This window comes from Salvia splendens, chromosome 18, assembly GCF_004379255.2.
Source record: "Salvia splendens isolate huo1 chromosome 18, SspV2, whole genome shotgun sequence".
NCBI lineage: Eukaryota > Viridiplantae > Streptophyta > Magnoliopsida > Lamiales > Lamiaceae > Salvia > Salvia splendens.
Genome location: NC_056049.1, coordinates 17,617,488 through 17,642,549, shown reverse-complemented (window position 1 = coordinate 17,642,549; position 25,062 = coordinate 17,617,488). Strand labels below are relative to the sequence as shown.

At 37.6% G+C, this 25,062-nt stretch overlaps 2 protein-coding genes and 1 long non-coding RNA gene across 3 annotated transcripts; 1 reads left to right on the top strand and 2 right to left on the bottom strand.

Moving 5' to 3' along the window:
* The first annotated feature begins 367 nt into the window (after positions 1–367).
* Positions 368–838, top strand: LOC121776829 (E3 ubiquitin-protein ligase RHA2B-like). Its single transcript, XM_042173991.1, has one exon. The coding sequence runs from the start codon at positions 368–370 to the stop codon at positions 836–838; it is 471 nt and encodes a 156-aa protein (XP_042029925.1).
* A 2,810-nt stretch (positions 839–3,648) lies between these two features.
* On the bottom strand, positions 3,649–6,210 carry LOC121777252. The gene is made up of 2 exons (XR_006045450.1): positions 4,826–6,210; positions 3,649–4,733 (listed from the first exon to the last, which is right to left on the bottom strand). It is a non-coding gene; the product is annotated as an uncharacterized LOC121777252 (long non-coding RNA).
* An 8,650-nt stretch (positions 6,211–14,860) lies between these two features.
* LOC121777971 (membrane-anchored ubiquitin-fold protein 6-like) lies at positions 14,861–17,367 on the bottom strand. Its single transcript, XM_042175317.1, has 3 exons — positions 16,833–17,367; positions 15,654–15,824; positions 14,861–15,288 (listed from the first exon to the last, which is right to left on the bottom strand). The coding sequence occupies exons 1-3, from the start codon at positions 16,960–16,962 to the stop codon at positions 15,233–15,235; spliced, it is 357 nt and encodes a 118-aa protein (XP_042031251.1). The 5' UTR covers positions 16,963–17,367; the 3' UTR covers positions 14,861–15,232.
* Between the last annotated feature and the right edge of the window lie 7,695 nt (positions 17,368–25,062).

The following is a 25,062-nucleotide window of genomic DNA, read 5'->3' as shown; positions in this document are numbered from 1 at the left end:
TGTTATGTTATAGTACTAATATCAGATATTTATAACCAATCATTATAGTAAGACACAAGTTACTAACATTAGTATTCACGACAATTATGGTTGCCATACATTAAATGAGTTTTTTTATTACGAGGTCAAATGCAATCTATACCATTATTTAAGAAAACTCTCATTATCATAAGAGTTGGTGGTATCATGCACATATACTCATAGTCTTGCTTTATATACCTACCAAAACTTTAAAAGTGTTTTCAAATCCATGGATCCAAATATTCACAAACACACTAAGGAATTTACATATATATATACAATTGTTTGCCCTCAAACTACTATACAACCTATTAAAAAAAGTGATGAGATGAGAGCATTATCAAACATGTTGGCTTTCTTAGATGAAATCCTAGCCAATTTCATGGTGGAGATCCTTCCCAAACTATTCCGATTAACGGTGTTAGCCATTGTTATTCTGTCGAAGCATTGCAAGCACATAAGCTTGAGCTACAAATACAGATCCATCATCAACAAGAAGACCTCCAATTTCGCAATCTCGAATCACCCGAATTATTGGAAGGAATGCAGCGTTTGTTTGTCGGAATTTGAGCCGGGAGACGAGGCGATGGAGCTCGTGGATTGCGGCCATGTGTTCCACCGGAGCTGCCTCGAGAAGTGGCTGCGGTGGCACCGGGCCACGTGCCCCCTGTGCCGGGGGGTGGTGGTGCCCGACGTCGTCGTGAGGGAGTATCACCGGGCCCGGATGGATCGAGAGAGTGATGGGATTCAAAAGGAGTTGGCGATCATCTTGTTCAATGTGTTGCATGGTGGGAACTGTCGCCATGGATTCTTCTAGTTCAACATTTATTTTATTTTCCTTTTTAAGTATTTAGTTTATTATTATTTTTTGTATCTTTTTGCATCTAAATATTAAAATATTTTTTTCTTAGCCCATGCCTCTTTTCTCTAATTTTCTTGTACACTTGCTTTTTGTTAATTGGTATTATCACTCCCTCCGTCCCACAATAATTGTGACTTTTATTGTGGGCACGAGTTTTAAGAAATTTAAAGAAAAATTTGTTGAAAAAGTTAGTGGAATGTAGGACTCACTTTTCTATATTGGTTTTATAATAAAATGTGAGTGAAATGAGTTAGTGGAATGTGAGACCTACTTCCCATTTATGGTAAAAATGAAGTGTGACAATTATTGTGGGACAGACCGAAATGAAAAGGAGTAGTGACATTTATTGTGGGACGGAGGGAGTATAATGTAATTGTGTGTTGATGTTTTTATGTGGTTGGTGGATAGTGTTGAGTTTTTTCTCCTTATAGAATCAATTTAGAAATATTTATTCGTGTATTTGAAGAACTTTTTTTTTCAGTTGTTTGAAGCCGACTACTTGTTTCGTATCTCTTTCGTATGCCTTCCATTTTTTGCGAAATGGTTGAAAGTTTTGTTGAACGTGAGTCAACAATTAATTATTCCTATATTGATGATGTTGAAGACTTTTATAGGGGTGAAGTCCCAATCGGTCAGCACGGACGCACACATGGGGGCATCGGCGGATCCAGGTGGGGTCGCGCGGGGTCGGCCGACCCCACCGGCGGTCCACCGAACACGGCCGGAAAACATCATCTTCGACCTTTGACCTGGTGCAGTTCCGTCTCCGACCCCCACGGCCAGCTTCAACTCTACCCGAAGCCTTCCGCCTTTTCCAAAAACTAAGAGGAGAAAGGAACAATTCTAATAAGAATAGAGTAGAGATAGATAAGGGGAGGGGTTGCAGAAGCTGATGCATTATCAACGAAGAAGATGAACAGAGAGGTTAATATTGATTTTTGGGCTGAGGAGTGGTTAATACTCCTATTGATTGGGTTAGAAAATCTATAAGTAAAAAATCTAATTGATTGCCTCTGGTCACTCGCCGTTAATACTGCTTTTTCATTTAATTCGCCTGCCAATAATTTTCTAAGCCATGTAGTATTAACTTTTTTTCTCCTTAATTTTCCCACAAATTTACATAAATTCCTAATTTATTTAAGTTTATTAGTTAAAAAAATCAGTCAATACTGTCCTTTTTAAATAATTTTATCTTTATTACAAGAGTTACAACTTTCTTTATAAATAAAAATTCTATATTTCTACCCAATTATTATTTTGATTAAATAGAAAGTTATAGTAGGAGACTAAGATTAAGATTTTTGAGGGGCATAGGCTTTGCACAAAAAAAATTGGTGCGTTATTGATATTCTTTTAATCATGTTTTATTATTTTTTTACTTTTATTTTGTTTATTTGACCTAATTTTTATGAATATAATAATTATATACTTATGTTTTTTTTATTATTGATTTTAATTACCATCCATATTAAATCAATGGATAAATTTATTTTAAAAATATCTTGAGTTTGTATCTGTTCTCATGAGTTTTATCTGTTCTTCTGGTGCTAATGTTGAACACAATCAACGACTGGAAGATATGTTTGCAATTATTTCCAATGATAAAATTTCGGCCAGCTTCAAAATATGAATATTCGTAAAAGTTAAAAATATGAACTCGTAAAAGTCAACTATCGTGATAAAACAAAGATAATTTTATTTGTAATGTATTTTTATAATATATATAATATTATTATATTAATTATCTCGTCCGACCCCACGATTTTTAAATCCTGGATCCACCCATGCATGGGGGTGGGAATTTATACCAAAATATCGGACTTACCGTACTGGAAAAATACCGAAAATACTGATTTTTCGGTATACCGCAGTTTTCGGTACGGTATGATACCATACCGCAATGTTTCGGTACGGTAACGGTATCAATTTTTCTATACCGTGGTATACCGATATACCGATAGATTATTATATATATATTAATATTAAATATGTTATAATATATATATTATATTTATATATATTATATTAAAAAATTAAAAATAGAATTCTCTAAAATTTAAAAAAAATTAAATGTAATATTTTGGATATTTATTATATTAAATTTTAAAAAAATGTTATTACATTTATATATATATTATATAAAATAAAATTTAAAAAAAATTAAATATAATATATATATTACATTTATATATATATATATATATATATATATATATATTACATTTACAAATATTTTGGATACAATAGGTTTTTTCGGTATACCATTACCATACCACATACCGTTATTACGGTATGGTAACGGTATCGGTATGGAATTTTGTCATACTGTAATTTCCGGTACGGTATGCCCTAGGCTAGATTTTCAAATTAAAAAATTTTTAAAAAGAAAAAAAATTAAGTGAAAGATGAATTTAATAGGGGCGGAAACCCCTTGCCCTCTTCATGTAGGTCCGCCCATGTTACTTGGCAACAATTTGTCAGCCAGAAGACTCCGCCCTCTTTGAGCCTCTTAGACATGTGGCTCTTCTTGGGCGCCCTTTCACTCGCCGGCTCACTTGTTCGGCCTCGTCTCGCCCCTCCTTCCTTTGTCCATTCTCCCAATCAATCCAAGGTCATCAAGGGCGTCGGTGCACTTGACATTTAGTATGTAGTTCACATTAGGACTAGTTATGTAACAACCCGAACTTTCATACCTCATTATTATTATTAGCCTAAAGATAAATAATAAGTGATCGTTGTAGTATTCGAAATCTGCCATCTCCATGTATAATAATTGATCTTGGAATTATAAATAATCGTTGCTTCGTTCTCGAACGAATATTTCAAAAAAAAAAAATAAATAACACCAAATAAAAAGTTATAAAGTCCGGCATATCTCCGAAGTCCGCTAAATTACTATTATACAAATTTATCAAATCCTTATCTATTACAATTAGAGAAAAGTTCACGCAGCCCGTGCAACGGTCGTGCTCGCACTCCAAGAAAGCCTGGTACATCATCAGAGAAGGCTATGGATGTTATTTGTTTTCCTACACCAAAGCCACGAGCTTAAGCTTGATTTTTTTTTCCTATACCAAATTAAATAAATAAGTAAATAAATATACAAATAATAAAATTTAATAAACAAATAAAATAAAATAAAAAAGAGAGAGAGATAGAGGGCAGATACATAGAATCGTTTTTTTTCAGCACAGCATTAAATGCTGCATTAATTGAATGGCAGAAGAAATCGTATCATATCTATCCCCTCTTGATGTCAAGGAGAATAAATTGGAGATAAGAACTTGCTACACCAACTTGCTACACGTCACTTTCAATGCCACTTTTTGTATATTGTATATATAGATATACAATCATTTTTTCTTTCCCACACACACACATCACCATCAATTCCATCCTAAGTTGTCTACACGCCAAGCCAACGTTGATAGAGGAGTTTGAGGAAGGAGAATTTCACACAATTGTAGAGTCAAACACTACCATCCAACAACTTTTCACTTCCACATAAACAGGTAAACAACAAACCTTTGCTTTGTTGCACATACGAACAAGCATACGCATATCAAAAGAGAAATTAGAATCTGCCCAATTCAGAAATCAAGAATACACAACAAGTTTAACACCATGTTTCACCTTCAAATCTCAAGTAGCAAGATAAGTAGCAAGATAATTGTTCAAGGATCACCAAATTCATATAAAATACATAATCCAAGTCCTACAACCAAGGTAAGCATAAATTAAGAAACTTATCTCTAGAATAAGAAACTGCCGGATTTTCGGCGACGGGTCTTTGGCAGCCCGGAGACGACGAGGACAGCCCCACACCCCGATACGTCACTAATATCACAACCTTCACAAATTAAATTCCAAAACTTTAGATCTAAGATTATAAATTTATAGAAATTGGAAAAAAAGGGGAAAGAACAATAAATCAATCCTCACCTTTTGGGAATCCGGCGAGGAGGCGGCGACTGTGGTGGCTTCGGGGAGCTACTCCGGCAGCGCGAGGCGTGGAGAAGAACCGGCGAAGCCGCCGCCTGTGCATGCACAGTGGCGGCGGCTGCAGATTCGGGAGAGAGGGGGGCTGAGGCGGTGGAGCAGCGATGATGTGATGGCGGTGGAAATCGAGAGAGGGAGGTGGAGGCCGCGACGGCGAGCCGCCGCGCGTACAGCAGCGGCGGCGGCGTGAGGCTTGAGAGGAAGAGAGAGAAAGAGGGAGAGAAGGGAGGAAGAGAGATGAGGGGGAGGAAGGACCACCGCCGGAGGTGGCGGTGGCACGACGGCGGCATGGAGGGAGGCTGGCGGCGGCGGCAGCAAGGTGTGAGAGGGAGGAGGCTGTGCATTTTGGTGAATGAGGGAGGAAGGAGAAGAGCTGTGTTTTTAACTTAGTGTTTTTAAAATTGGGCTTTATGGGTGGGGCTAGTTTTTCTTTAAATTGGGCTAAAGAATTTAATGATTTAGGGCTAGCATTTTAGTTTGTTTGGACTAAGGAGTGGAGTATATAATTTGAGCCCAATTCTTCTAATAATTGGGGCTCCAGTAAATAAGTAAATAATTGAACGAAGGCCCGATTTCGAAATTCACTTATCTTTTGGGCCTTTTTGTTTTTTTTAAACAAAAGAAAAAGAGATTGAACGTTTTTCTTTAAAGGAATTGGACTAACAAATTTTGAATTGGAGAAATAAGGTGGATGGTGATATTTTAGTTTGGGCCGATAATTAAATAAATCTTTGAGTTGGTAATTAAATTAATTGTGGGGAATTGTTTAATTAATTCTCAGAATAATTCGATGTACAAATAATTTACCCAAAGTTTTTCTTTAAAGGAATTGGACTAACAAATTTTGAATTGGAGAAATAAGGTGGATGGTGATATTTTAGTTTGGGCCGATAATTAAATAAATCTTTGAGTTGGTAATTAAATTAATTGTGGGGAATTGTTTAATTAATTCTCAGAATAATTCGATGTACAAATAATTTACCCAAAGTTTCGAAATAAATGTAAGGGCGAGGGGAAATACTTGCGATAATTTGGTTAAGCGCTTATATAATTTTGGGATTTTTGTTCGATATTATGATGGAAAAATACGAGGAGCTAACGGAGGAATTATGGGCGTAAGCGGCCGACCGGCATCGCCCCGTGACGCCTCGGGCGGCCGCTAAGGAAATGGAAAGAAAGAGAGAGCCGAAATTCTCAAGTCACATAAATAATTAAGTTTAATAAAGAAGTGCTATTAATTAAATTTTTCAATTTAATTAATATGCAAGTTTCTAAAATTTTTCTAACGGTGGACAAATGATAAAAGAAATAAAGTAGGGGCATGCATTCCTATAAGTATGTGAATTTCTCGAGTCTTATTAGTACGTTGTTTATTTTCAAAAGGCTATCTCCGTGAGTTAAGGGTGGAGTCAGGAAAATTCAAGTTAAGGAATCTAAACGACCAAGGTGAGCTTTCTTATACGACAAATACAAATCGTATTTTGTGAAAACACGAACACATGTTCATGATTTTTAAAGATGTTGTCTTGCCATAAATGTTTTGTGTATGATGTCTATCTGTTTGGCTAAGGCCAAGTGAATTATGAAAGATGATATATGTGAATCGATTCGATTTTGAGTCCTAGTAGGGTGGTGTCCCTACTTGGAACCTCTGACCGTGAACGGCAGAGAAGATGACCGTGGAAGGTGGCCACCTTCCCGGTACATGGAAACCTCTGACATGATGGGCAGGGAAGGTGACCGTGTGAGAACACCATCTCAACGGCACAATGTGATCAGATATGGCTAAGTACAGGAAAAAGGGACTGCAGTCCAATGTGAATATTTTTAGTAAGCTCGGGCATTTTCAATAACACCCCCGAGTGTTACTGTGATGATGGCTTGACAATATTTTCAAATGTATATGTGTAATTTTCGGCAATGTGTTCACTGAGTACTTTTTGTACTCAGCCCTGCATATATTTCTAAATGTGCAGGTTGAGCAGCGAAGTGGTGGAGGAAGTGCTATTGAGACAAGACACTTACTTCAGTCAGATTTTGACTCTCGGAGGTTCATGTCTTCATACATGGAACCGCGTTCATTTGCTTCCGTTGTGCATCTTAAAAGACTCAAGTCTATTTTGTTCAAAACTCTGATTTATTTCGAGCTATTCCCATTTGTTTCGGGTTGTGGTTGAGTTGTGTTGATTTTCCCCTTTCTTCCCCGCTTCTTTAATCCTCCCCTAGTCGCGATCAACCGTGTTTTCTATCCTTAGAAAATGCGGTCGTGACAGAGTGGTATCAGAGCATTCTTTCTAGCTCTGAACCCGAGAGTCTTCTTTGAAAATCTTTGGTCTAGCCTTGTTCCACTAGACTGTCTAATCGATGAAAATGCTCTTAGCGCTCCCACCAATCGCGCTCAATGAGGAAAAAGGTAACTTGTTCTTTTCAAAAGAAAGTTAAGATGTTTAAAAGTTTGAAATGGAGAAATAACTCATGTAGTTAATTTGAGTGAACAGATGAAAATACGAATTTTAAAGAAAGAGTTGATGTTTCTTGATTTGGTAGCATGCTTAAAGAAAGAGTTAGTATGTCTTTTCTTGGCTAAAGACTGCGAATGTATGAATAAAAGAAGTAACTTTCCCTGAATGGAAAAAAAAAATACTGAAATATGAAAGTATAAAGTATACGAGTCTGGTACCAATTGGTGAAATGATATCTCTTTTTTTTTGAGTTAGTCATTGAATCATGTTGCTGGTAAGGGAAAATCGAAATTTCCAAGGAACTTAGATTACTTAGATATGCATTCCTTCTAGAACGCAATATGAACTCAAACTTAGAAGTACAGTATAACATTTCTCGCTTTCCCGTGCGACGAAAAGAAAATGAAGCGATAAGAAAGAAACTTCGAGAAAAACAATCCAACATAGAACAAAACGATGTTTCTAGAAAGGTGATAGAGGTTGGATGTCATTTTCTACGTCCCAATGACATGAATAATCTGGGTTAGCCATTGTCTTTCTGGACAATCCAATCACTCCAAAGGATCATACCTTTGATCCAACTAAGCGATGTATACATACATAGCAAGAGAATATGATTACAATGTAAACAAAGAACTTAGCTTTACAATAATAAGTAAACAGAAATGGCGTGTTACGAGGATGAGCGTTCTGACGAACCGAGAGTACCAAGGAGTCATAATTCCCACATATGGTCATCTGACGTGATAGTAAGGTGAAAGTAGCTTGTGACCAAAGTTTCTCCTAACTCGTTTACCATCCTCTATAAATAGTTAAACAACGGAGTATCACCATCGTAGTTAACCAGGAAGATTCATCAGCAACGCTCACTTGGATTTCCATGAATTTCATTTTCTCGAATCCCCCTGATCAAAATACTTTTGTTGAATTAAGATCTTAAATGACCTCCTTTGCAAGGTAATGTGTCATTATTTTCCCTCTTCTATGTCAAGGTTGTGAATCACTTTCAGTTTTGAGCTTGCTCCCTCATGTTTTCTGATAACCTCTAGTGACTACGGTCCTTCTTTACTCGTTCCGTATAAAAGCAATACATTGACTCTCTGAATTCTTGCCACCAAACTCCTATACTAGGAGCTGCTTTATTTATAGCCTTCAGAATTAACATGTTTCCCTAAACTATTGTCTCTTCAATGATAATATATTCTTCAAAGATCATTAGTAGAGCTTTAGTGCTTTCAAATGTACTTGCTGACACTCATTAATTTATAAAGAATAGCCACCTCTTCTTAATCCCACTATAATTATTCCCTCATGCTTTGAGCTCTTTGGTAACTCCAAGTCTAAAGTAATTTGTTCCCTTCCCAAACAAGTTTGCTCTGGTTGTCTTCTCTACTAGTTAATTTCTGTGATTTGGTTATAAACTTTGTGAATTCATTAACGTGATATAGTATCACGATATTGTTGACCCAAAAAGGTAGTTCCTTGTTATTCTTCTTTCTCTCAAATTCACTTGAGCCCAATCATTTTCAGTCTTACTATATTGTAGCAGCCATCTAGTGAGACCTTAAACTTTTTAATTTGACCCTTTGTGTTTTCAGACATACTTATCGACAATCTCTTTGTTTTACATGAGTACTCTCATCTTCTGAATTCAATATGACTGTTATCTCTTGATTTGAGCTTTTCTGCAAGCTCTATGTTAAAGCTGGCACATTGCTTCTCCCTTGGCTAGTTTCCTTTTGTTGCACTCTTTATAAGTTAGTTTTCCTTGAACTGCTTATAAACTCTAAAAATTTCGTTGATATGATCTTCTGTCACGGTGTTGTTGAGCAAAATGCAATTGTTTGTTATTCCTATTCTTTTCAAATCCAATTGTAACCAACCATCTCATGCCTTTCTGTTATCATCTAGGGATACTTGAAACTTTTCTACTTGATTGTCCATTTGGAATATTATTGGCAACCTATTATTGACATCTACATTCTCTTCCTCATACCCTCACTTTCGCAATTTATTCCATCTGGCAAGCTCTTCCCGCAATAAAATTTTCTAGTTCTATGGGTATAGCTCAAGCCCTTTGAAGTTGTATCTTTTCTTTTTTGGGAATTAGCATAATGAGCCCAATTGAGCCTAGTCTTCGCATTTCATAAAAACCTTTGTTGCAAGCAACTGGTGAAAGTTTGTGGTGAACCAAACACTCACGTAATTGAAATAATTATAATCGTTTTATTTTCATGGCTACCTTGGAGCCTACACAAAGCAAGAACGATTCAAATATTTCTCTTGGAATCCCAAATTCAGTTCATATCAAAGTTAAAACGGTTAGATCAACTCTATATTACCTCGCCCGAGACCCTCATGGGAGGCAAGACATTGAACCACAGATAGGAAGAATCAACATGGGAGCTAGAAAAGAAAATGAAGGAGAGATATCCCGAGCTTTTTGTCTAAATACTTCCTAAATTTCGGGACGAAATTTCTTTTAAGAGGGGTAGAATGTAACAACCCGAACTTTCATACCTCATTATTATTATTAGCCTAAAGATAAATAATAAGTGATCGTTGTAGTATTCGAAATCTGCCATCTCCATGTATAATAATTGATCTTGGAATTATAAATAATCGTTGCTTCGTTCTCGAACGAATATTTCAAAAAAAAAATAAATAAATAACACCAAATAAAAAGTTATAAAGTCCGGCATATCTCCGAAGTCCGCTAAATTACTATTATACAAATTTATCAAATCCTTATCTATTACAATTAGAGAAAAGTTCACGCAGCCCGTGCAACGGTCGTGCTCGCACTCCAAGAAAGCCTGGTACATCATCAGAGAAGGCTATGGATGTTATTTGTTTTCCTACACCAAAGCCACGAGCTTAAGCTGGATTTTTTTTTCCTATACCAAATTAAATAAATAAGTAAATAAATATACAAATAATAAAATTTAATAAACAAATAAAATAAAATAAAAAAGAGAGAGAGATAGAGGGCAGATACATAGAATCGTTTTTTTTCAGCACAGCATTAAATGCTGCATTAATTGAATGGCAGAAGAAATCGTATCATATCTATCCACTCTTGATGTCAAGGAGAATAAATTGGAGATAAGAACTTGCTACACCAACTTGCTACACGTCACTTTCAATGCCACTTTTTGTATATTGTATATATAGATATACAATCATTTTTTCTTTCCCACACACACACATCACCATCAATTCCATCCTAAGTTGTCTACACGCCAAGCCAACGTTGATAGAGGAGTTTGAGGAAGGAGAATTTCACACAATTGTAGAGTCAAACACTACCATCCAACAACTTTTCACTTTCACATAAACAGGTAAACAACAAACCTTTGCTTTGTTGCACATACGAACAAGCATACGCATATCAAAAGAGAAATTAGAATCTGCCCAATTCAGAAATCAAGAATACACAGCAAGTTTAACACCATGTTTCACCATCAAATCTCAAGTAGCAAGATAAGTAGCAAGATAATTGTTCAAGGATCACCAAATTCATATAAAATACATAATCCAAGTCCTACAACCAAGGTAAGCATAAATTAAGAAAGGGAGTAGCGATGATGTGATGGCGGTGGAAATCGAGAGAGGGGGGCTGAGGCGGTGGAGCAGCGATGATGTGATGGCGGTGGAAATCGAGAGAGGGAGGTGGAGGCCGCGACGGCGAGCCGCCGCGCGTACAGCAGCGGCGGCGGCGTGAGGCTTGAGAGGAAGAGAGAGAAAGAGGGAGAGAAGGGAGGAAGAGAGATGAGGGGGAGGAAGGACCACCGCCGGAGGTGGCGGTGGCACGACGGTGGCATGGAGGGAGGCTGGCGACGGCGGCAGCAAGGTGTGAGAGGGAGGAGGCTGTGCATTTTGGTGAATGAGGGAGGAAGGAGAAGAGCTATGTTTTTAACTTAGTGTTTTTAAAATTGGGCTTTATGGGTGGGGCTAGTTTTTCTTTAAATTGGGCTAAAGAATTTAATGATTTAGGGCTAGCATTTTAGTTTGTTTGGACTAAGGAGTGGAGTATATAATTTGAGCCCAATTCTTCTAATAATTGGGGCTCCAGTAAATAAGTAAATAATTGAACGAAGGCCCGATTTCGAAATTCACTTATCTTTTGGGCCTTTTTGTTTTTTTTAAACAAAAGAAAAAGAGATTGAACCTTGGTTTTTCTTTAAAGGAATTGGACTAACAAATTTTGAATTGGAGAAATAAGGTGGATGGTGATATTTTAGTTTGGGCCGATAATTAAATAAATCTTTGAGTTGGTAATTAAATTAATTGTGGGGAATTGTTTAATTAATTCTCAGAATAATTCGATGTACAAATAATTTACCCAAAGTTTCGAAATAAATGTAAGGGCGAGGGGAAATACTTGCGATAATTTGGTTAAGCGCTTATATAATTTTGGGATTTTTGTTCGATATTATGATGGAAAAATACGAGGAGCTAACGGAGGAATTATGGGCGTAAGCGGCCGACCGGCATCGCCCCGTGACGCCTCGGGCGGCCGCTAAGGAAATGGAAAGAAAGAGAGAGCCGAAATTCTCAAGTCACATAAATAATTAAGTTTAATAAAGAAGTGCTATTAATTAAATTTTTCAATTTAATTAATATGCAAGTTTCTAAAATTTTTCTAACGGTGGACAAATGATAAAAGAAATAAAGTAGGGGCATGCATTCCTATAAGTATGTGAATTTCTCGAGTCTTATTAGTACGTTGTTTGTTTTCAAAAGGCTATCTCCGTGAGTTAAGGGTGGAGTCAGGAAAATTCAAGTTAAGGAATCTAAACGACCAAGGTGAGCTTTCTTATACGACAAATACAAATCGTATTTTGTGAAAACACGAACACATGTTCATGATTTTTAAAGATGTTGTCTTACCATAAATGTTTTGTGTATGATGCCTATCTGTTTGGCTAAGGCCAAGTGAATTATGAAAGATGATATATGTGAATCGATTCGATTTTGAGTCCTAGTAGGGTGGTGTCCCTACTTGGAACCTCTGACCGTGAACGGCAGAGAAGATGACCGTGGAAGGTGGCCACCTTCCCGGTACATGGAAACCTCTGACATGATGGGCAGGGAAGGTGACCGTGTGAGAACACCATCTCAACGGCACAATGTGATCAGATATGGCTAAGTACAGGAAAAAGGGACTGCAGTCCAATGTGAATATTTTTAGTAAGCTCGGGCATTTTCAATAACACCCCCGAGTGTTACTGTGATGATGGCTTGACAATATTTTCAAATGTATATGTGTAATTTTCGGCAATGTGTTCACTGAGTACTTTTTGTACTCAGCCCTGCATATATTTCTAAATGTGCAGGTTGAGCAGCGAAGTGGTGGAGGAAGTGCTATTGAGACAAGACACTTACTTCAGTCAGATTTTGACTCTCGGAGGTTCATGTCTTCATACATGGAACCGCGTTCATTTGCTTCCGTTGTGCATCTTAAAAGACTCAAGTCTATTTTGTTCAAAACTCTGATTTATTTCGAGCTATTCCCATTTGTTTCGGGTTGTGGTTGAGTTGTGTTGATTTTCCCCTTTCTTCCCCGCTTCTTTAATCCTCCCCTAGTCGCGATCAACCATATTTTCTATCCTTAGAAAATGCGGTCGTGACAAGTTAATCAGTCATTTCGGTTACTAACCGAACCGATTTATTGGTTAACTGACAGCAAAAAAGCATTGAAATCAGAACCAAAACCGGTATGGTTGGTAGACAGTTACTTTGATTAACCGACCAATTATAACTGCCCTATTAGTCAATTAACCGTTTAACTGAACTTATATTAAAATTAAATTTAAAATTTTAAAACCAATATCATAAATACAAATTATATCATAAGGTATTTAAACCTCAAATAAACGGTCCAGTATATAATTTATAATGTATAATATATATTACAATAACTCTTTCTCTACCCTTTTATTTACTCTTTCTTTTCCATTGCTTCTTAGGATTGATGTGGGATGAGAAACCACATCATATTATTGATAACATAAGACATGAGTTGTTATTATTGTTATTATTGTGAAAATATTATTTTTTATTTGGAGAAACCACAATTTTACTAAAGAAATAATCAATCTCTAATGTTTGTTATATTAAAAACTCCTTTCAACTCAAATAATTAAATTGGGAAGGCCAATGAACGTCAAAAGTTCAAAACTTAAAGTAAGCATTGAGTGATTTAAGAAAAGGAATAAAAAATGTTATTGATGTACTCATTATAATTGATAAAATGCAATTGCCTAAAAATATTTAAAAAAATCGTTACATTCTATAATTGATTTATATAAAATAAATCAAGTTTTCTCCGACTTTCGGTCACAATTATTATTTCTGATCGGCATCTTTTTTCTTTATCTTTCTTCATTATATAGTTTTTCTAATTTTTATTTAGTATGTTTCCTAAACTAACAATTGGATAATGGTATACAGATAATAAAATACCCCCCTCCGTCCATGATTAAATGTCCCATATTTGACTGGCATGGATTTTAAGAAATTGTTTGATTTTATGTAGTAAAGTGGGTAGAAAAGTTAGTGGAACGTATGACCTACTTATATATATTAGTTTTATAATAAAATAGGAGTGAAATGAGTTAGTGGAATGTAGGGTCCACTTACCAGATATAGTAAAAAGTGAAATGAGACATTTATTAGCGGACGGACTAAAAAGAAAAAATGAGACATTTAATGGCGAACGGAGAGAGTATGATTGTAAATACATTAATATAAAATACATACTCCAACTGTCCTGTAGAAACAGACTAATTGGAGATAACACAAGTTTTAATACGTAATTGATAAAGTAGGAGATGAGTAAAAAAATTTGTTGAAATAATGTCGTCATAAATGAATATGGACTATTTATATTGGACAAAAAAAAAATCAGCCTCTTTCTATAGGACGGAGGGTATTTCGCACCTCCTTTCACACCTTTTGATTGATTTTGTTATTGAAAATTAAATAAATTAAATATAACTAGATATTTTTTCTTACTTATCTTATACTAGTAGCTTCTGTTAGTATTTTTTATGATAAAGAATAGCTCTGAAAAGCTATATTTGCAGGTGAAACACTGCAGTTTGGTATGTAGGAAAGTTATCCTTGGCGCCAACAAAAGCCCAAGTGAGATTATTTTCATGGTTCATGGTTCATGGTTGAGTTTATAGGTAATGATTCTATCGATTCAACACAAAGCATGGCATGTTAAGGAATTAAGCGATGAAGTGTGGTGGGAGATATCTACCTTTGCCTTGCCACAACTTCATATATTTAGAAATGCTTTAAAGGGAAAGGTATATTGAGAAGATATTTTTTTTAATTAAATATACCTTTTTAAAAAGTAATGGAATCCAAATAAAGAAGGTAAATTCAAAAGCCGAACAAAAATAACTAACTTTTTTACCTTTTGTACCAAGAAGAGGTAAAGACACCTTCTCAAAATGAAAGAATGTATAATAAACAATTAAAATCTAAGTGAATGGCAAAATAGTAACCAAAACTCGCCTTTTTATCAAACACTTCAAACAAATCTTTAGATACAAAGCCAAATGTATCAAACAGGTGAGAGGCCGGAAACAATCTCCATTTCCCTGGCCAAATTCTCAATCATTTTCTGATTTGGGAACAATTTAAGTGTTGTTTCAAAAGCAAATTACTTTTATAAACGGTTCATTCCAGTGACATACATATATATATATATTCATCCTTAATTGTGTTATGAAAAAACTGAGTTTTTTTCGATATGGATTGTACAGCTTACCGGAAACTGAACTCATAAATCTGTAGAACACGTAAAATGCATGTAAATGTAGTTCAGCAACCTGCAATGCAAAACGACGTTGTTGTGGCTCTGCTAAATACGTTACAAGATTGAGCACGAGCATCCAACCTTTTTCTGGGATTCATCCTGCAATTTATCTGAGGCAAATACAGTATTTATCAGCAACCAAGCTAGGTTTATGGGCAGTTTATCGAGCTACGTGTGTTAAAGCAAACAACGACATCAATGACCGCAACAAGTGCTGATATGTATAGGTGGGAAAATCATGTCAATAATCAGGTTTATAAGTACAGATGGACGCGATTTAATCTCCTACAAACTCTTGGAGAACAAATTTACCATAGAAATCAAAACAAATTGCAGTATGTTTTTCATGCAGAGGTGCCGTGCCTTCCATGCTAATTTAAAAAATCCTGGAACTAGCGTGTTTCATAAGTTTACTACGAGAACACATCCTACAGATGAAGCATGCAATAGACAATGTTAGGACATAGTTAGTTACCACTGTGTTTGTCCGGAAGCTGAGGACGCACTACCACAAGCATTGTGATGACGCCTCCAGGAACCTCACTTAGAGGAGTTCGTGATTCAGCAAGTGTTCTGTTGTTTTCTAGTATCTTTCCAGCGTTAATGAGCTTTATATCATTTACAGATTTAGGTCCATTTTCTTTATCTGCAATATCAAAGTGTCTGTATGAGGATGGATGATTGTATAACAAGAATATTTCCATGACAAACACATAGACAGCACTGTTATTGGCAATATCACATCTTTTTTACGGAAGAGTAGATCAGCTAACGACAGAAACAATAAAACACAAATTAGTCTACATTGATCATACATTTATTCAGTTGAACTTTATGCTTCATTTTGTATAAGTTGCTACTCATTAGCCTGGAACATTGAGGTGCATCAAGAGCTAAGAATGTGCTTTCTGAAATCCTTTCTAAATTATATTCAACGAAGCAGTTCGGAAATATGCTTTATACCCGACAGAGAGTACAATGGCTTCCTACAACTGATTTTCCATTCCCTTGTAAGGGAAAGAATTTGAACAAGAACCATATATATGCATCATATGGCTTAATCAGTGGGACTCTAAAACTGAAACTAAAACTGTCACGCTTCTTGAACAACCATGAGAGGCACGCGAAACCCTATTAACTAATCAACTTCACAGCATACAAGTTGTATCTACATAATAATCACTAGTAAGAATATTTTCCATAGCAGCTAATAACAGTTGTATCGAACACGAAATCTAGTTTCTACTGTGAAGTTAACTGAAACAAGTCCAAAAATTTTACAACGTGGTACAGATCCACCCAACGTGCAAGTAAAATCAGGGAGATCAGGCGAAAGGTTATGCATTTCTTTGTTACTGTGCTCAGATATCCTAATACAGAAATCCATAAATAGCTTCAGCATTTCTCCTAAAACAAGCTAAAGAAACAAAAGGCAAATGAATCTCAATACAAAGGTGTAATATATACAACAATTAAACAGAACAAGATGCATTAGACTCAAATAAAATAACACACAATAATTCAGCACTGCCCATAAAGCTCCAACAAACCTCAAAACACACAGTTATCAAAAGAGATCAAGGAACCCTAGTTAGCCACCAAAGAACAGCTGAAAAACACAATTACAAGAAGAGATTTGGAATTCATAATAAACCTTTAGGCCACTGTGAAATAATCCTTTCTTTGAGAGAAATCACAGTTGTGGTAGAGCTATACTTGCTTGGCCCAATATCACTGCCATCAGCCAGCCTAAATTTAAGCTCAACTAATTCTTCCACAGCCATCAAAATAAACCTTCACCCCTCAATTTCTCAGACCCAATTATTTCAAATTAAATCACACAAATATGAACAATACAAAACAAAAACACGAACTTTATTCGAAAACATACATCTCCTCTAGCTTAACAATAGTAAATCCACATCTAGATCAAAACTCTGCAAATGTTAAAAAGAAAAATTGGACCACAATTGACCACTTTTCAGCTGTAAAATCTTCAAGAATCCCCCAAAAAAATTACGAATCGTAATTGATTGTGAAGAATAGAAAGATCTAGTAGTGAAGGGAGAAGAAAAGATCAAATTTTGGGAGTTTTTGAAGTAAGAAGATTGCGAGAAAAACGGTAGCGCAGATGAATCGATAACTAAGTTTATGGGCTGCAATAAATCAATAACTAAATTTTGGGAGTATTATATTTTAGTTGAAAGAGGATAAAAATTATTTTTGCTTTGAATTCAAAGACTAAAATAGAAGTTTACTAAGACATGCACAAACCGAACTGGACCGCTGGTTAATCGGCGGTTCGGAACCGTCGGTTTATGAACCGGAAGCGGAACCGGCACCGGCGGTTTAAACCAACTGACGGTTCGACAGTTCAAGCGGGCCGGTTTAGGTTCGGGAATATCGTGAACCGTAACCGGCGGTGAGCCGGTTCAAACCGGCGGTTCAACGGTTCCAACGGTGGGATTCCGGCTAGGTGTGCAAAAAAATCGGCGGTTTCTGACATAAACCGCCGGTTTCCGACGGTTCAGGTGCTTTTTCAGGTGGCAGAGCATAGGTGGCAGTGTATAGGCCTGAAAACCGGTAAGAAACCGCCGGTTTTCGTCAGAAACCGTGGACTGAACAGCCGGTTCATGCGGTAAACCGACCGAATTTGAATTTTTTTTTATTTCTTCCAATTTTACTCCTATAAATACCCTACTTCCCCCATCATTTTTACTCACCTCATTCTTGTGTTAACAAGGATTTCATTCTCTCAATCTCAATTTCTCTATTCTCTCCTCATTCTCTATAATTGCTCAAGTTGTTTACTAGTTACTACTTACTACTATATTTGTTGTGGTGTTCGTAATTTACCATTTATTCAATACTCCATATTCCATACTACTTTCATTTTGCACTATGTCTTCTTCTCGTGGTGGACCGGGACGTGGTGATCGGGGCAAAGGAATTGCCCAAGATCAAAGTAGTCGTCCCTCAAAATCAAGGCGACCTAGTTGTCGAGAAGTTATGGAAGAGATTTCCCGAGTGGCGGCTGAACGCATGCAAGTACGTTCTAAAAAATAAAATTATTTTTTACAATTCATAATTTCATAAGATTGAGTTTTTTTAATTTTTTTTGTGTTCCTAATTAAACTTCAACTTATATAATATTTATAGATAGAAGAAGATCATAGGACCGTCATGCTACTCGCTGAAACGCATCAAGGTGGGGGCAGGGGCGGTGGTTCCCAACAAGATAATGAGTACGACGTGTCTATATCGTCGGACTCGGACAACAATGATGATAGATCTCATTCTCGTATTCCGTCTAGCACTGGCAGAAATAAGGACATGCCTCCTCCCCCTCCACCCACTAATACTACAAAAGCTTTGAAATCTGATATTTTTGTTAAACACTACACGAAGGTCTCGGTGGTGATTCCAACTCCTCATGATCCGCACTCTCAAGAAGAGACATCGACGTTTCGTGCATATTGTAACTATTGTGATAAAGTCTACAAATTTGCGAGTGGTGGGGGATATGGCACCCTCCGTCGTCATTTGGTGACAAAGCATCTGGTAGAATGTGGCACTACCTCTACCCAAACCCAACTAAACTTCCAACCTGGTGGCTCAGGTTCGTCAGGTACGCCTCTTTTTAAATATGATCAAAAATATTTTGCTGACGTTATGACTAGATGGGCTGCAATGAAGCATTTTCCTTTTAATGTTTATGATGACAAAAAATTTGAGGTTACTATGCAAAGTGGTTTGAACGTAGCTATCAAAAGAGTAGGTCGAATGACCGTTCAACGATATACCGTTAGACAATGTTTGGAGAAAAAAGTTGAATTATCACGTTATTACTAAACTTGGGACACAAAGTGAACATTTGCTCAGATGTATGGACTGATTGTTTTAACCGACATTCATACATGGGCATTACGGTTCACTTTGTGGACAATAGTTGGACTTTGAACAAACGTTTAATTGGTTTTAGAGAATTTGAGACACCACACAGTGCACCCGAAATTGCTTAATTAATTATTCAAGTTTTGAATGAATTTCAATTACGCAATAAGATATTTTCTTTTGGTTTTGATAATGCAGCTGCTAACACTGCAAGTATTAATGACTTGATTGCGGCTTGTGCTCCGGTTATTGGAGGTAAGTATTTTCATCAAAGATGCATATGTCATATTTTAAATTTATGTGTACAAGATGCGCTTGAATTATGGCAAAAGCATGTTAGTCCTATTAGAACTGCAGTTAGATTAATCCATAAAAAGCCACCTATTGGCAAAGCTAGGAAGAAGTATTGCCATCAAAAGAATATAAGATATACGAATTTTACCATGGATGTGTCTTATAGATGTAATTCGACATATGATTGTTTGAATTCTACTTTGACACATAAAGATTCTTTGTGTGATTTTTTTAGAACCTATCCCGTTTCTGATTTATATCTTTCGCATAGTTGTTGGGATCATAGCGTGGCTTTATTATTTAAATTGTTCAAATATTTCAAGAATGCGTCTGTTGAATATCGGGTGTTTATTATTGCACTGCTGTTCATGTTTTAGAGCATTGCATGTATATATCACTTGGTTTTAAAACAACGATGAAAAATGCTTACTCTTCACCTGAATTGATGTGTGTTATATATTATATGATTGAGAAATGGCTTAAGTATTTCAGTGAGATTCCAACGGTGTTTTTTATTGCAAAGGTCTTGGATCCAAAATGGAAATTAGCCGATACCTCCGGGATTTTAGATTTTTATTATAACAATTTGAGTTCTATTAATATTGGTCCACTTAAAGCATTGCAATCGGATACCAGTGATGAATTCGAAGTAGACCTCTCAGAAAAATTTCAAATAAACCTCCCGGACCGGTCAATTATCCAACAAACCTTCGAGTTTAACTTGCGTGCTCTCTACACCGAATATGAAACCATGTATAACAGTACCCACCAAGTCAGAAGACCTCCCCCTCCTCAACAACATAACTTTGGCTTCGCATTTCAAGCTGATTATGATGACCCCGATGCGCAATCCCAATTAGCCAACCTATACAGCTATAGCACCGGCGGAAGGTCGACCTCAGGTATGGTAAGTGAGTTAGATTTATATTTCGATTCACTCTTTTCCTTTGGTGATTAAGGTCATACTCCTCCCGCCCAAATCGACGTCCTCGATTGGTGGGGAACACACGAGAAAGATTTTCCCATACTTGCGTTAATGGCCAAAGAGATTTTTTCTGTTCTGACTTCCACTATCCCCGTCGAGTCCGCTTTTAGTGTTGGCTCACGTGTGTTGGATGAATCAAGAAGTAAGCTCTCCGCGAAAAATATGGAAGCCGTGATGTTACTTGATGATTGGGCCAAAGCTGACGTCAGAGAACAAGAAAATGATTGGGATGATCGTCAGGAGGGATCACAAGAAGAATTCACCGGGGATGAATCGTAGGCCAACCGTCAACCGCTGGCCAAGCCAAATAGGTAAGTAAGGTAAAAGAACTACGTGGGCTTTGATTCCCTAATGCAAATGAGCATTAGGGATACGTAGGCACCTCAACTTAAATTTTAAATTTAAGTTGAGCTCAAGTCTTTTTTCCTTTCTTTCTTTTTTCCCCATTTGTTTCTAGTTTAAAAATATGCAAATACAATTAAATAATTGTATTTGTATATACTCTAGTCGATGAAGTAGATTTCTCTATAAGGCTAAATTCGGGAAACTTTTGACAATTCTACTATAATTGTTGATTGTTAGACGAAACTCAACATTTAAGGTTAAATTGCTAAAGGTGTCCTCAATTTAGTTATGTAGAAACATCTCCTTCGCCGACTAAGAGTATATATACTTATAAATTTATTGTTCAGAACTTCATGTCTTTTTTTGTAATTTGTAATTAGCTTCGTTGTAGTTGTAGACTAGTAGTCTCGTTGTATTTAAATTTTTATTTAAGACTTCAAGACTTCAAGTTTTTTGTGATTTGTAATTGTTGTAACTTGTAATCTCAATAAAATTGCAACTTTCATCTTGTTTTTTTAATTTTATTTACGCACATTTCATATATAAACAAATAAAAAATGCAAAAAAAAAAATTACGAACCGCCGAACCGGCCCGGAACCGGCTGTTCAGGCAAAAAACCGGCGGTTTTAAACCGCCTCGTGAACCGGCGGTTTTTTGAACCGGAACCGGAACCGTCGGGACCCTTGGCGAGCCGGTTCCGGTTCATGGTAATGATGAACCGTGAACCGCCGGTTCATGAACCGGAACCGGCGGTTTCCGACCCGTGTGCATGCCTATCTACTATGAATCAATCTGAAAATTAGATAGTAAATAGACATATTTCGTTTTTTAGCAGCGCAAATTAGGTAGGAAATACATATAGTAGTATATATTTATATCCAAGACTAAATAATTTATGGCAATTGGGTTTTAAATTTTTGTGTTTTGTTTGACGCTTGCTTCAATATTTTTGAATAATTGAAGTTGAACAAATCTTATTAGCAACAATAATGGGTGAATTTCTTAATAATATGTTGAGTAAAGGTCGGGTGTGGTCCTAAACATATGACGTTTTTACGATTTTGGTCCTGAATATTTCATTTTGAATTATTCGGTCCTACACATTTAAAAACGGGCTGAATTTAATCCTTTTTGGACGGTTCCGTTTAAAATGGACGGTCACCTGTTGTTTAAGCTATTTTGACTGCATTAGGGTTAGATTAAAATATTTAATTTTTCTTATTTTTATTTCTTATTTTTGAAATACGTTGCCAGTTGGATGTTGAAAGCCACCGCTACAGATCCTCCGGTGACGGCAATTCTTCATCCCATTTCGAAAACCAATTTGAATCATCTTCCCTCATTCTCTGTCTATCTACAAAATCCCTCCCCTTTTTTGCTAAAAATTCCTTCTCATAAAAGATGATTCTTGACTAGAAAAAGAATATATTTATATATCTGGGATTGGGGAAATCTAGGGAGTTTGATTTCTTTCCATCTCTTTGTGAATCAAGGAAAACATTAGTGATTAGAGAGAGAGATACAAGGGGAGGGGGCGCTATCGTTGTGGAGGGTGGTGATTATCACCGCCGTGCTGGAGTTCTAGGGGGTGCTGCTAAGGGGGATGCACGTGACCACCACGGTACATAAGGGGATTCCGGGAAGGAGACTCTGCTTTTTGCAGGCCATATTTTTTCTTTGAGATGAGATTCAGAGTCAGTCTTGTACTAGATGGCCCAAATGAAACCGAAGGAGAAGAGCAAGTAGCAGAGGGAGGGGAATCAGGAGGGGCAGCAGAGGTGGGGGCGTGCGGCGGCAGAGGAGAAGGGGACGAGGAGGGCGGTGGAGTGGAAGAGGAAGAAGAAGAAGAGGCAGTAGAGGTGGGAGATCTCCTTGCGGGTGGCGTCGATCTGGGTCTCCTTGAAGGAGAGGCGGTTGAGGATGAGCTCCTCCTATTTGAGCCACTGCTTGAGGAGGAGTTTGTAAGTGGTTTCCGGTGATCTGATGGAGAGGATCCACTGCATTTGTTTCAATTAGAGAAGATGATTTTTTGTTGAGAGAATTTGTACTTTAGACATAAGAAAAAATTTAATATTCTAATCTTGCCCCTAATTTAGTCGAAATAGCTTAAACAACCGTTGACCGTCAATTTTAAACGAAACCGTCCAAAAAGGACTAAATTCAGCCCATTTTTAAATGTGTAGGACCGAATAATTCAAAACGTAATGTTTAGGACCAAAATTATAAAAACGTCATATGTTTAGGACCACATTTGGCCTTTACTCTAATATGTTCAACACACAAACTCAACACAAACATTGTTCGGTCGAAGTTAATTGGTTTTGGGTTTGGGTCCTTATCTGATAGACCTAATAAAAATTCAATGATTTCGGATTGGGTTCGAGTAAGTCAGGTTAGGTTCGAGTTATTCGTTAAGAAATAAAATTATTATTTTAGTTAAAAAATATAATATTTTAATATTGTGATAAAGATTTAATCATTTTATACTGCCTCTGTTCCATAAGAGTATGAACTCTTTCCTTTTTAGTTCGTCCTACAAGAGTATGGACTTTCCAATTTTGGACACTTTTTTCTCTCTAATGAGGTGAGAACCATTCTCCACTTGTAATACTTTAATTACTTTTTCTTTCTACATCTCTCTTACTTTAACAATTGTGTATTAAAACCCGAGTCCAACCAAATGTGCATACTCAGCGCATCCACAATAGGGGCGGACATCCCGGCGGACAAGCCCAAGGACATCCCAAAAACACCTCCTGCCACGTCATAAGGACATCCCACTGCACAATAGTGGACAAACACTAGGACATCCCAAATTCAAAAATTCACAAATACGGAATTAAAAATTCGACAAGAATACGGACATCCTTGTGTAAGGGGTCATCCGTCGTTCTCTATTCCCGACCTCTATCATGCTCTGCTGCTGTTGGATGCGCGCGAGCTGGGTGAAACCGGGAAGTGGCTCGGCAATAGGAGTTTCCGATTGGACCTCTTGGGTCCTGTTGGCACCTCTCCTAGACATCCGCATCGCATTCTTTTGCCTAACCGGGCGACGGCGGCAGGGAACCGGTGGAGGGGTCTCTTGGGCATCGTCGGAGAGGTCATGGGAAACGGCACTGTTGTCGTACTCGCCGGAGATGTTGAGTTTCGTCCGCTTCGGCCAGCCAGCGGCAACACCCGCATGAAACTTGGCGGAATCCATCAGCACTAGAGATGCCCACGGTTCCGGAACCGGTGGTTACGGTTCGGAAATGCCGGTTCCGGTTTTGGAAATTGTTGAACCGGAACCGAACCGCGAGGGTGTTTCGTGGTTACGGTTCCGGTTCCAGAACCGGCGGTTAAGGTTACGGTTTGGAACTGCCGGTTTTTCGGTGGTTTTTTATGGTTTTTCACGGTTCCGAACAGTCGGTTTCTGGTGTTTTTTGGCGGTTTCGGCACGGTTTCACGGTTTTCCCGCAGTTTTTCACGGTTAGGGTCTAGAACCATCCGGAACTGGCAGTTCCGGCACAGTTTTGGTTCCAAAATTTTGAAACCTGAATCGAACCACGGTTCCAAAAGTGACGGTTTTGGTTCGATTTAAATCTCACGGTTCCAGTTCGGAACCGGAACCGCCGATTACGGTTCCGCGGATAACCGCCCGAACCGAAAACCTTGGGAATCTCTAATCAGTACCACATAGGCGTCCCAGTATTTAAACACGCTGAACTTCCCGGTCTCGGGGTACTGCTACAACGACAACCTCTTCACATCGTCCATGGTTTGGCCACTGGTAAGCATGCGAGAGTTGTTCTCGTAGATGCCGGTAAATTGGGAGATCACCCTCCTTACTCGCTCCCATTTCTTCCGGTACTGCTCCCTATCGTGACACTTTTCGTCCGTCGGCTTGAAGGTTGTGTAGGCGTCCGCAATGGGAGCTTACATCCTTTCGATGTGCTGATTGCTTAACACAATGGGATCATCAACAACACTGATCCAAGCCTTAGATAGAGACAAGCACTCCTCCTCACTCCAGACGGTCTAACGTCCCCCATCGCTCTCCTCCTCATCCCCCGCATCCTCTGCGCCCTCCGCCTGCGAAGACTCCACTGCCACCCCCTTGCCATTGCCCTTGCCCCTGCCCTTCTTCTTCGACTTCCCTGTCGAAGCACCTCGATGCCCTGCTGATAAGGCTCGTTTCATGCATAGTTTTATGGTGATTAATATACTAACTTGGGGAAATAACGCAAGGAAAGTGGAGTTTTTAGTGTGCAGGATTGGAAATTTACCAAGTGACGATGCAACTTGATCAAGTGAGAACAAAAGTTGAGCAAACTGATCAAGTTGGTGAGAGATGGAGCGACCATGCCAGGCAGCTATGCAGATTGA

Coding starts and splice junctions, on each gene's coding strand:
- LOC121777971 (XM_042175317.1), bottom strand. CDS start 16,962: ATGGCTGTGGAAGAATTAGTTGAGCTTAAATTTAGGCTGGCTGATGGC. Junction 15,825..16,832: donor TATTTCACAGTGGCCTAAAG/GTTTATTATGAA, acceptor TTGATATTGCAG/ATAAAGAAAATGGACCTAAA. Junction 15,289..15,653: donor GCTTCCGGACAAACACAGTG/GTAACTAACTAT, acceptor TATTTGCCTCAG/ATAAATTGCAGGATGAATCC.
- LOC121776829 (XM_042173991.1), top strand. CDS start 368: ATGTTGGCTTTCTTAGATGAAATCCTAGCCAATTTCATGGTGGAGATC.